The 13,042-nt window shown below is 35.6% G+C and overlaps 1 protein-coding gene across 1 annotated transcript; it reads right to left on the reverse strand.

Annotated features, from left to right (window-relative positions):
• Window positions 1-616: 616 nt before the first annotated feature.
• On the reverse strand, window positions 617-4,311 carry LOC118711837 (serine protease inhibitor Kazal-type 12). Its single transcript, XM_036425222.2, has 4 exons — window positions 3,758-4,311; window positions 2,157-2,182; window positions 1,032-1,156; window positions 617-799 (listed from the first exon to the last, which is right to left on the reverse strand). The coding sequence occupies exons 1-4, from the start codon at window positions 3,912-3,914 to the stop codon at window positions 754-756; spliced, it is 354 nt and encodes a 117-aa protein (XP_036281115.1). The 5' UTR covers window positions 3,915-4,311; the 3' UTR covers window positions 617-753.
• Window positions 4,312-13,042: the final 8,731 nt, after the last annotated feature.

Consider the following 13,042-nt stretch of genomic DNA (forward strand, 5'->3'; position numbering starts at 1 on the left):
TAGTTAGTTGGTATATACATTTGACTTTCCAAATTGTCTATATACACTCTGAAAATGCCAGGTTACTCAATTCATTTTTACATTTTAAGCACCCACATGTCAATAAGCCTATAATTCTAAGCTTTTTCATCACTTACCACACATAAGAAATGATAATATTTTATGCAGTACACTGTAGTAAACTAATAAAGCAAGAGTCAAGTAGACTAAAGACTTCTGCTGTCCTGCAACCTATTCAGCAGCCCTGATAACAGAAATGACCAAAATTTAATTTTATTTGCTCCTTAGTCACCTCTGCATACATGTTGAGACACTAAAAAAAAGCTCAATGTGACCAGTAGGGAAAACACTTCCCAAGCATACCATGTACTAAAAAATGCTAATTTGTGTCAGATGATGTATATTTTCTTGGATATAACTTTATTATCCTTGACATCATCTTATCATTGTGAAGAATTGAGACTCAAAGCACTGAATGAAGAATTCTGGATGCACTAAGTGTGGTGATATACTATGCCCTTTATTTCAAATTGTATCTTTTCTATCAACAGATTAACTAACCAAAGGTGGCTTCATTATTACCTGGGGGGAAAAAAATCAGTGAAGTTCTGCCAAGATAATTTTATTGAAATTGATTTTTTATAATTAATTATTGGAGAGAATTACATTGCAGTGGAGATTGGGTATAAGGAAATAAATCTTTGAAGCAAAAGGCAAACTGAAGGCACTTCCAATATTGGAGTATCAGAGGATTCAACAATTCCCTTCATACTTGATACCAAGCTTTCCATTTTTTTCTCTGAAAGAAAGAAGACGGTGTTCAGAATGAGATACAGTGGAAATGTATTTCAGACTAAATGAACTAAATGGGGAACTAGCTTTGTTTGGGGGTAATAACATTGCTTTATTTTAAATAATAATTATATACAAAATATTTATAATAGTAGATGCTTAATAAATAATTTCCCCAATTCATACACCATTGACCCAAACTAAGGGTGCTATTCCAATATCTGCTTTCATGTGCTTACTTAGCTGCTTTGCAGAATTCACAGCGATTATTGTAAGTTTGCCCATCAGTGCCACACACTGGTTTTTGGATCTTGGAACAAGGTCTTTCATCTGTAACTGTTTTCTCAAAGCTGCTGCAGAAAGCCTGTGATTTAAATGAAGTTTCTTATTTTATTTCATGATCAATGATATTGATATCATTAGCTCTTTCAAAGAATAAAAAATATGCTAACCTTTTTTCTTTTTTTGAAGAAACTCCACAATGCTGTCATAGAAGCATTATTTATAATAACTATGATCTGTAAATAGCCCAAGTGTCCATCAGTAGATGAATGGATTAAAAACCTGTGGTACACTTACACAATGGAATACTACACAGATATAAAAAAGAGGGATCTCTTATCCTTTGAGACAGCATGGAGGAACCTGGAGAGTATTATGCTAAGCAAAATAAGCCAGTCAGAGAAAGACAAGTATTGCATGACCTTACTCATATGTGGACTCTAATGAACAAAATAAACTGATGAACTAAAAAATCCATCACTTACAAAGCTATGTCAGGAAGCTTCCTAAATGTATATTTCTAGGACTCAACACCTCTAGAGATCTCACTCCAATTGATAGGTCTAACATGTATACATGAGGACAGAAATATGCATTTTATGAAGATTTTGTAATGACTATAAACAAGGTGTTCAGATCTAGAGTAACTATATACTCTGAGTTGCCTAGGATATTCTCAGTTTATGATTATTTTCTTGTTTTAATTCATATAAGCACCACTTTCACTCTCAAAATTATCCTGATTTGGAAAACAAATAACATTCACACCATACTTGCATAAGCACTATTCTGTTTTCAAAGTTTTGACTACATATAAAATCCTTATTATGGAATGTGATATCTGACTAATAAGAAAATAGGAGGTCATTTTCAAGTCCTTTTCCACTGTTAAAAATGCATCTGTACTAACAATGACACTTTATCCAGATCAGTGAGTCATATTATCATCCCACCTTCTCACAAGACCAACCAAATGAACTCAGAAATCTTAGTAAAATAGCCACAGTAGTTCCCAGCACATCACCGTTGCTAAAAGACAACCTTTTGTAATAGAGAAATTGTCATAACCAAAAAGCACTTACCTGAGAGCCTCCTTGGCTCACAGCCCCTGCAATGAGAAAACAGACATTGATTAATCACAACACTTCATAAGAATTCCAGAACTTTACAGTGAAAAGTTGTCCTCAGAGATCTTCCGTTACACTTGTCTTGCTTTGTGGATGAAGAACTGAGTCCCAGAAAAGAGAAGAAAGCTCATCCAGGACACTCGCCTTGTTAACTACACAACTGAGCTAGAGAACACATTACAAAACTCCCTCTACTTCATTTGCTATTTATGCTTTATGTGACATTTATCCAATATATTGTTTACTTCTATATAATGTTACCTTAAAACTAGACTGTACCTGAAGAAAAGAAGGCAAACTCTGGATCTCTTCTTTGTCAAAGTGGCCTATATTTAACCAGAAAGAGACTGACATTCCAAAATCTAGTATCATTCAGTTAAAGGATAATAAAGGCAACTGGCAAACCAGGTGCTAATCTATAATAATAAAAGTGTAATATTCTAATTAGACTGGAAGTCCTTCAGGATGAAGCTGAGACTGTGAGGGAAGCCCAGGTTCTGGTTGCCAGAGGGAAGCTGGTGCCAGCAGCTGGGGGAAGGAAGGCCTACTCTTGCATGAATTTTGTGCATCGGGCCTCTAGTATAATAATATAATACAAAATAATTTTGAGGGCATTTGAAAAAAATCGTATGATTTATCACCATTTCTACTAACACTAACAATATTTGCCATCTACTTGCAAGAGTTCTAAATTTTAAGAACTGTATTAAATTTCATTTACATTAAGTCTAATATTTCTGTTTTAAAAATAAGGAAACTGAGCTCTTGTGCAACTTGTCTAAAGCCATACGCCTTGTAAATGGCAGAACCAGGAAGCAAACCCAGGTCGCCTAGACCCTAAAGCCAATGTACTTAAGCATAACCTCTGATTGAAAGAAGTCTTGGCACATATAAGGTTCACATTCTATTTTCATGTAATGAAACAGCAGCCACAGACAGTGAGTTGCTCACTACTAAAGTAGCAGTATGAGAATTTAGAAGCCAAACTTAAAATTCTAGTCCTGAGTTTTTTTTCTACTCTATCTACTTATCATCATCATCATCATCATCATCATCATCTATATCATCATCTGTCTAGCATCTCTTTACTCTCCTTAGAGGGTAAGCAAGAATGACTCAACTTTCAGCAAACTAAAAACATCTCAGAAAAATTCTGACATTGAAGCTTTTTAGGTAAGAATTTTTTGAGGGTGACTTTAAATGAAAATTTCTAATTTAAATATATTCCTTGAAAATGAAGCTTATTTGTAACCTTATGCTGTTAATTGTGATCTGATGAGGAGAACACAATTGGTCTAGAAGTTCTAGATTAGCCACTTGGGGCCCATGTGACCTAGAACAGACTATCTCATCTGTAAGATATGATATAATTAAAGTAGCTAATTTGTAAGTAAAATTCCTTCTAAAAATGTGATAGTCACCATCACTAGTCTTTTTTATCATCATTATAATACTTATCCTCATGTTATCATCATCATTATAATAAACAACATCACATCATGACTGCTGATATTGACCTGTCTGGTCCAGAATTTCATTTCAAATATAGTACTCACCAGCAAAGAGGAACAAATAGACCATGCTAACCAAAAGAAGAAGGCTGCCTGATGGCTTCATGTCGACGAGGCCTGTGAGGTCTGTAGGGAATGTTTTAATAGGGTTCATCACTGTGGATGTTCTACAGGCTGTATTTATAAGTGGATCCATATGCATGCATCTATATACCTATAAATGGAGGCCAGCCAGATTCTCCGCCCTGATTTTGTAATCTATTTCCTCAGCGATTAAAGACACCAGAAACCAAAGCAGCTTATTTCATACCTTTTTAAAACAGAGAAACAATGGTCAATTATGATGTTTAGGTAGAATGCAATGAATTACACGTAACATACCCAGAATTTGCTCTCATCAGCATACGGTGATAATTGCAATCAAGTCATTTTCTTTCAGTTAGTATATTTTGGATCTTCCCCCCAGCAAAGTCTTGAGGGCAGACAGCTTTCATCTGGCAGTAACCTGCAGGACAGTCTACACAATTTGCGCACAGTATTAATAATGCCTGGTGTCACAACTTCCAGGAAAATAATAATGTGAGGGTTTTTGAGGTGAGGAATTTATTAGACAGATTAAGAGCACACTCTAATGGTCACTGAACTAAAAATTCTAGATACTCAAGGTTAATATGAATGGGGCTATTTTCTTCAACCCTTCCCTCCTGTGCAACATTTTTATATAACAAGTGTCTCACAGGTGGATTTTAGTCACTGTGCAGAAATGCCGTCCACACTCGTCTTCTTTCTCTTCCTCAAATATACCATGTAAGTCTTCACCTTGGGACTCCAGCTCTTATAATTTACTGGGAAACTGCTCTAGAAACTAAAATGGCTAGTTTCTTCTTTCTGGAAACAGAAATTCAAATATTATCTGCTCAGTGAAGATTTCCCTGACAATTCAAAACTAATTCCCACCCCAGATTAGGTCAACAGACTTTGTTTTCACAGTGCTTTGCAATACCTAAGATGATCTTTGTTACTTAATTATTCACTTGTATATTTTCCACCACCAAATAAACACATATACATATACAATCATCCATACAAATAGAAGCTGATAGATCTTCACCACTACTTATGTCTCCCTGCACAGAATAATGCCTTTAACATAGAAGTCCACAAATCATTTTGACTTTACAAATGTTAAGCAATAAAAATCCCTTCCTTCCTTAAAAAAATAAGAATTGACCTCTAATTATTTTAAGTATTACTAGATGCTGAAGTTATATAATGACAACAAAGACAGATTCATAGAACTGACATTCTTCATTCTTTTCTCAAATACTTGCTGGGTGGAACCTACTGATTCAGGAACTTAATTAGGTTCTGGAAATTTAAAGTTGAGTAAGAGAAGTTCACAGGCAAATGGAGAAGAAAACATGTGATTAAAGTAACACACAAATATGTGTATAGCTCAGGGGAACACTGAGGAGAGCTCATTTATTTGAGTAGGGTGGAGGAATGGCAGAGAGGATGTGGTCAGGACCAGGATTCACAATAAATCTGACTCAGAATTATTTGGAAGTCAGAGGCAGATGAGTGACAACCAGCATTCCAAGAATAAGGATGAAAGGAGACAAATAAAAACTAAGGAATATTTTGAGAAATGAGAGCAATGGTTAGATTCAAATGCAGAGACAGGGCTTCAGATAAAGAGTGTATAGGCTAAGCTAAGGATATATATAGTATTTGGGGTCCATTTAGATCCCTGGATGCACTGGCTTATAGTTTTTATCAAATTTATAAATTATACAACTATCACTTCTTAAAAAAAAACAAAAAAAAAAACTTTAATTCCCTCAATTCACCCTTCTCCCAAGGTGCATAAAGTTGTCCCACAACTTACTAATGCTTTCTCTAATATTTTTTCATGTCTTTCCCCCTGCCCCCTCAGTTTAATTTCTGTTCCTTTCTAATGCTGCTTTAAAGTCTTTTTTTTTTCTTCCTCAATTGCTCACCTGCTTTGATACCATGTGGTATATTTTACTTCTTATTTTGCTTTACACATATAAAAATAAATGATGAAATATATATAGATTTTTTCTTAACATACTCTATCTTTCCTCTACCTTCCTGAAAATAAGAGATAACTTATTTAATAGCCTCATCTATCAATTATATCATTTCTAGATCTGCTTATATGATTAATATATTTCCAGATTTAGGGTAAATTATTTTCCATTTCTTTGAATAAAATAGATTATAAATTTTGCTTATTGGACACTGAATATTTTCCTATTTCTATGATTTTTTTTCTGTCTCTGAATGCTGATAAATTACTTGGAAACAGGAAACAGTTTGATAGATAGGGAGATAGAAAGGTATATATAGAGTGTCTCCCAAAAATGTATACATACTTTAAGTAATTGTAAAAGTAATATTTATTAAAATACATTTAATTTTTAAAATTGAACCATTAAAGTGTGTATACTCTGGACTTTGGTTAATAATGATGTGTCAATGTTGATTTCTTTAATTTTAACAAGTGTATCCATCTGGTGGGGGATGGTGGTGGTGGAGAGGAGATGAGGGTATATTTAGGACCCTTCTGTATTTCCCACTCAAATTTGCTATAAATTTAAAAGTACTCTAAAAATAAAGTCTATTCAAGTTAAAGAAGAAAAACTATGACAGAAACTACTAAAGACAAAACTAAAAATACTTTGCCGGGACCGGTTTGGCTCAATGGATAGAGCGTCGGCTTGGAGACTGAAGGGTTCCGGGTTCGATTCCGGTCAAGGGCATGTACCTTGGTTGCGGGCATATCCCCAATAGGGGGTGTGCAAGAGGCAGCTGATTGATGACTCTCTCTCATCCATGTTTCTAACTCTCTATCTCTCTCCCTTCCTCTCTGTACAAAATCAATAAAACATATTAAAAAAAAAAAAGAGTACACCCTCTTTAAAAAACAACAACAAACAAATAAAACCTAAAAATACTTAGAAGATCCTATTCATCCTCAATAAGGCTACTGAGTGTATTTCAGGGCTGTTTCCCTAGGAGTGGAGGATATTTTCCTTCAAAACTATTATTAAAAGCATAATTCTTTATAAGTACATGACACAGCACTTCACAGTATGCATAGAGATTTTATACACATTATACGTGTTCATTATTAAGGATTAGCAAGTATGATTTAACCTAAAATTGTTCAAATGCCAAACCAAAGACATTTGTCTATCTCCAAACCTATTTCCTTCCAAGGTCTCAACATCCCTTATACAGATGTACCAAGAGCACAGAGTGATTTCTAGTACAGATAGTGTTGATGGTGAGGACAACGGTTGCCAAGGTCCCCGTTGAGGAGGTGACATGTGAGCTAGAGGAGCAAAAAAGAAATGCTTATTCCCTTTTGCCACCTTTTTGCTCATTAGACTGATAGTCTACACATTGTTATTAAACAGAGCTTCCCCCTTAGTGTGTTTTTGCAGTACCAAACTTCTCCTCTTACGCAGCAGTATACAAGTGTCCTCCAAACTAGGACAGCTTATGAGAAAGTACAAGCAAAGCTCTTCCCAGATTCTAGGATTTGGGGAACAAAATGTTTGGTGTTTTTAGAGAGGTGGGAATGCAATCTTATGCAGTGACACATTCATGAGATTCTGCCAGTTTCACTTATATAAAAGAGTATAAATGTTTTCAGTAAGTTCCAGAAATGAACCTATAATTAGTTATGACGCCTGTAGGAAGAGTTCAGTTCCTATTGAAATGGTGAGTAAGAAAGTATTTTATGGCATCTGTTTAAGTCTATAAAACTGTTTTTGAAAGCCTTGTACATCTAATAAAATTACCACAACAATGAGTTTGGTTTTATTGGGTGAGCAGTCTCACGCACCATGAGAACTTGAGAACTGTAATTATTAAGTCCAACTATTCACATGAAAAGTAACATAGTTCATGTTAAGTGCCATTGTTGCTTTGACCTGAGGTCCCCTCTCTCACCTGCTTCCCTTTCTCAGCAAGTGATCTTACATACTTTTTACTTATATACTTTTTAATACCGTATTAACTATAGTCACCATGCTATATAGCTATATAATAGATTTACAAAATATATTCATCTTATTATCCTATATAATAAAAAACTAATATGCTAATTAGACTGAAGAGCAGAACAACCATCCAGACGACCTTCTGGATGAAGCCAGGGCTGTGAGGGGCTGTTAAGGCCAGCTGGAGCTGAGAGGGCCGGCCAATGCTGCAAGGGCCGGCTGAGGCATTCAGAGCATTGAGGGCTGGGCTCCTTGCAGGAATGTCGTCATTGGGCCCCTAGTAATCTTATAATTGAAGTTTGTACCCTTTGACCAACATCCTCTCATCTTTTCCTCCCATTTCCCACCTCCAGCACCTGGCAAGGGACATTCTTCTCTTGGTTCTATGAGTCCAACGTTTTACATTCCATATGTAAGTGAGATCGTATAAGTGCCTTTTTGTGGCTGGCTACCTACAATATTTAGCTTTATGTCCTTCATGTTCAGTCGTGTTGGCAAAATTACTCAGATGTCCTTTTTTATGGCTGAATAATATTCAATTGTATATATTCTTAACGTAATTAAACAAGGGGCCATTGGACTGAGGCAACTCTATTGCCTTCGTAGCCTGTGTAGTAAGCAAACTTAAACTAAGCCAGAGTCAATGCAAACAAATCTGAGAAAATAAAACCTAAGAAAACTAATCATGAGCAGCCAACCATGCTTTCCCAAATAAGGCAACCAAATAGACAATAAAATAATCTTTTGGTCCCCCTCCCATGTCTTCTTTATAAAAAAGCCTTTCCCCTAACTTCTATTGCACTCCTAACTACTTTCAGTTCACAGCTGGATGTTTGAACAGATGTTCACCCAAATAAACTCTTGTCAATTTTAATATGCCTCAGTTTGTCTTTTAACAGTATATATCAAAATGTCTTTATTCATCTGTCAATGAACAAGTACATTGTTTCCATATCTTGGCAATTGTGAATAATGTGGCAATGAACATGGGAGTGCATATATCTTTCTGAGATCCAGTTTTATTTCTTTGAGAACATATCCAGAAGTGGGATTGCTGTACAATATGTTATTTCTATTTTTAACTTTTTGGAGAATTTACATACTATATTCCATTATGACTATCCTAATTTATAATCCCACACAGTGTACAAGGGTTCCCTCTACTCCACATTAAAAAAAAAACCTCACACAAAATGTTTTTCATTGATTTCAGAGAGGAAGGGAGAAATAGAAACATCAATGACAAGAGAGAATCATTGATCAGCTGCCTCCTACATACCCTACACAAGCAATTGAGCCCAAAACCAGGGCATGTGCCCTGACTAGGAATTGAACCATGATTTCCTGGTTCATAGGTTGATGCCCAACCACTGAGCCATTCCAACTGTTTCATGGACAGTTTAACAATATTAATTCTTCTAACTCATAAACAGAGGATATTTTTATATTTATTTGTATTTTCAATTTTTTTCAACAAGGTCTTAACAGAGACAAAGAAGATAATTATATAATGATAAAGAGTTCAATCTATAAAAAGGATACCTATTGTAAATATACAGGGTGGAGTAAAAGTAGGGTTATAGTTAGAAAATATATAATATATAATGTAGAAAATATATAATGTAGAAAATAATATAATAATAAATAAAATACAAGAACAAACCTTATGGTTTGCATACTCACAACTATAAATGTACTTTGGATTCTCCTTGGATGTGCACCTAACATTGGATCATTTGAATATATAAAGCAAATATTAATAAAATTTTAGATGGAAATAGACCACATACAATAAGAATTGGGGACTCGGTGTCCCACTTTCAACAATAGATTAGACAGAAATTTAATAAGAAAACATTGGATTTGAACTATATTTTTGGTCAGATGTACCTAATAGATAGACCAGGTGGAATAGAACATTTCATCCAACAACATAAAACACACATCCTTGTCAAGTGCACACAGAACATTCTTCAGAGTAGATCATCTGGTAGGCCACAAAACAAGTTAACAAATTCAAGAAAATTAAAATCACTCCAAGAATCTTTTCAAATCACAATAATATAGAACTCAAAATCAATACCAGGAGGAAAACTGGTAAACACATTTCCAAATAGGTGGAAATTAAACAACACATTCCCAAAACACCAGTGGGCCAAAGGAGAAAATCAAACGAAAAATAAAAAACCCCAATTTGGAACAAATGAAAATGGAAACACAACGTATCAGAACTTAAGAATTGTACTCTATTATATGCATTACTTTAATATACAACATCTTATCAAATCTGAAGGGGAACTGTAGTGAACTAAGTGGGCAATACAATGATAGCCTTCTCTTTTTAGGTTAGTTCTAAATCTTGTCAAACTAAAGCAGGAGAAATCTGGTCTACTTACTTTTCCTTAAGTCAAACTGCAGAACTGAAATCAACCAAAATTGTGTAAAGTCACAGATAGCAGTTCTGGAAAAGACAAGAAGAAAGTGAGAGAAAGACAGAGAACACTTCAATTAACTCAGAGTTAGTAGCCCCTTTGAACCAGATTACTCAGGCTAACACTGTAACCCCTCACAAAATTAACATAATTGTTCACATGTTAAGAATTATGATATGTATTATACATGTCACCTGCTTTATATATTTGCCTAAATAGTGTTGACCTATGAATCCTTCTATTTCTGATGTATCTAAGTTTATAGGCCTAATCCCTCTAACTCAACACTTACATCCAAGCTATTCAAATTACTATGATTATGTGATAGGAAGTTTAGGAATTTGGAATTGGCGTAATGCTCTTGAGTAAATCCAGATTCTGCAACTCACTGGCTGTAAGATCATGGACAAATAATTTATATCTCTCTACCTCAGGCTCCTCTTTTTTATAAAATGTGGCTACAACTTCACAGCCATTACTAAATTTAAATGTGATAATGTTTGTGTGCTTATCACAGGAAACATGGGAGGTACTCAGTAAATTGGCTAAATGTATTAGTGGTGGCTTATTTCAGTCTTTGTCTTAGTTTCTACTTTCTCTGGCTCCCCTCTCCTCCCCCCCCGCCCCTGTCTTTCCCAGCCCCACTCCCCTCCCTCCCGTTGCTCCTCTTTTCATTTGGGAGTGTGTTTGTGTGGTATATATGTTTGTGTATTCCACTTCAAGAAATCTTCACATTGACACAGAGAAGCCCCCAGACAAGGATTTCACAATAATGAGGAACAAAAACAGGATTATGAAAATTTGCTCCTCCTGGAAGAGTCTCTGTTTTATTTTAAAGCATTAAAAAAACATTTTAATAAATAATCTTAAACATCCAGCAGTGCTAAAATTACTTTATAGTAAACCCCTATAAACCCACCACTTAGATTTTCCATTGGTTTTTAGAGAAAGTGGGAGGGAGAAAGAATAGGGGATGGGAAGAAAGAAGAGGAAAGAAAGATCAATATGAGAGACTCATCAATTGGTTGCCTCTTGCAAGCACCCCAACTGGGGTTGGGAATGAACCTGCAACCCAGGTATGTACCCTTGACTGGAAATCAAACCTGTGATGCTCTGACCACTGAACACCCTAGCTAGGACTACTATACATGTTTTTTTTTTTTAATGTATCTACCTATCTATTCATTAATCCATCTTTGATGCAATTTAAAGTAAATTGCAGACATCAGAGCCCTTCTCTCTAAAACCTTTGCCATGTATGTCATATTAAAGACTATATTTTATGTTTCCATTCTTTATTTTTGATATAAAGTTTGCAAACTATGATATACATAAATCTTATGTGTGTTTTCACTGAGGTTTGGAAAGATGTGTACATCTCTGAATCAAAACTTCTGGAGTTTGACTTGATTTTTTATATTGACTTGCTTCTTCTTTCTAAGAGATACTAGATTTCTGATCTTCTGTGGTTTATTGTTTATGTGCTTCCCTTTCATTCCCAGAGAATAGCTCAGACCTACACAGTATTTTGATCACTTACTCAGTTAAGGCACCTGAAATCAGCCATGAAGTAAATGGCAGAGTCTTACGATGTGGGTGAGAGATTTGTATGAGGGAGAAAGGATAGGCAGAGTGGCAGAAGGTAGCACAGAGGCATTGCAGGCAGCCTTGGCAAAGTGGTGGAAATGTACCTTGTGTGGACAGCCAACAGGGACCTGGCCTTCCTGGAGTAGCCGGTTCCAGCAAGAGAGAGGAGGAGGAGGCCATGTGGAAAGGCAATGCTTTTAGTAAAGATGTGCAATGATTCACTTCTCTAACTACATACATTTACATTAGCAATACCTAAATTACTTCAGGGGGAGAAACTACAAAGGAGAAAAGGCTCAATTTCCCTAGGAAGCAGGAAATTTAGTAAACAGTAACCCCCTCTATCCATAGCTTTGCTTTCTGTAGTGTCAGTTACTGTGGTCCAAAAATATTACGTGAAAAATCCCAGAAATAAAAGAGTACCTAAGTTTTAAATATCTCACTATTCTGGTAGGTTTAGTGTGGTTTGATCTCATGCTGTCCTGCTTCCTCCGACCCAGTAGGAGACTGAGTGAGTTATTGAAAGGGCTGTGTTGTGACCTTGGTTCTTCTACTATGTCCTGTGTTTTTCTTTGGTCGTAACTAATTAAACTCTCTCTGGGCCTTAAGATTCCTTATATTTCATCTAATTCTCTCATTCCATGATTAAGATCAATGAGCTGCTTTCTTTAAATGTGCACACTGTTACAGACTTTCCCTGTGCTCATTATTGATTTGATGTTTTTCATTTATTTATTTTGTTATTTTGTTAATCCTCACCCGGGGATATTTTTCCATTGATTTTAGAGAAAGTGGAAGAGAGAGGGAAAGTCAGAGAAATATAGATGTGAGAAAAACATATCAATTGGTTGCCTCCTGCACATGCCCTCACGAGGGCCAGGATGGGGAGAAGCCTGCAAATGAGGTATGCGTCCTTGACCTGAATCGAATTTAGGACCCTTCGGCCCCAGGCCAACTCTCTATCCACGGAGACAAACTGGCTAGAACTGGATGGTCGTTGTTTATTGATTATTTATTTACTTCTTGCTATCTGCTGGACTCTATGATATTGCTTGGAAAACTAATAAGTGTTCACATAGTATATAGTCCAAAACCACCAATTCATACAGATGTAAAACAATAGTCCAGAGAGGATAAGTGTTTTATTTTTACATAAAATACTTTCCCCAAAATTGGAGAGAACCAATATTACCTCACCTCAGCCTTCTAGAATAGATTTTATAAAAGAAAATTCTTCATTATTCACATGAAAATTCCAAGAATGAATGAGGGGAAGG

The sequence above is a fragment of the Pipistrellus kuhlii genome, unplaced genomic scaffold (assembly GCF_014108245.1).
Source record: "Pipistrellus kuhlii isolate mPipKuh1 unplaced genomic scaffold, mPipKuh1.p scaffold_m20_p_8, whole genome shotgun sequence".
Classification (NCBI taxonomy): domain Eukaryota; kingdom Metazoa; phylum Chordata; class Mammalia; order Chiroptera; family Vespertilionidae; genus Pipistrellus; species Pipistrellus kuhlii.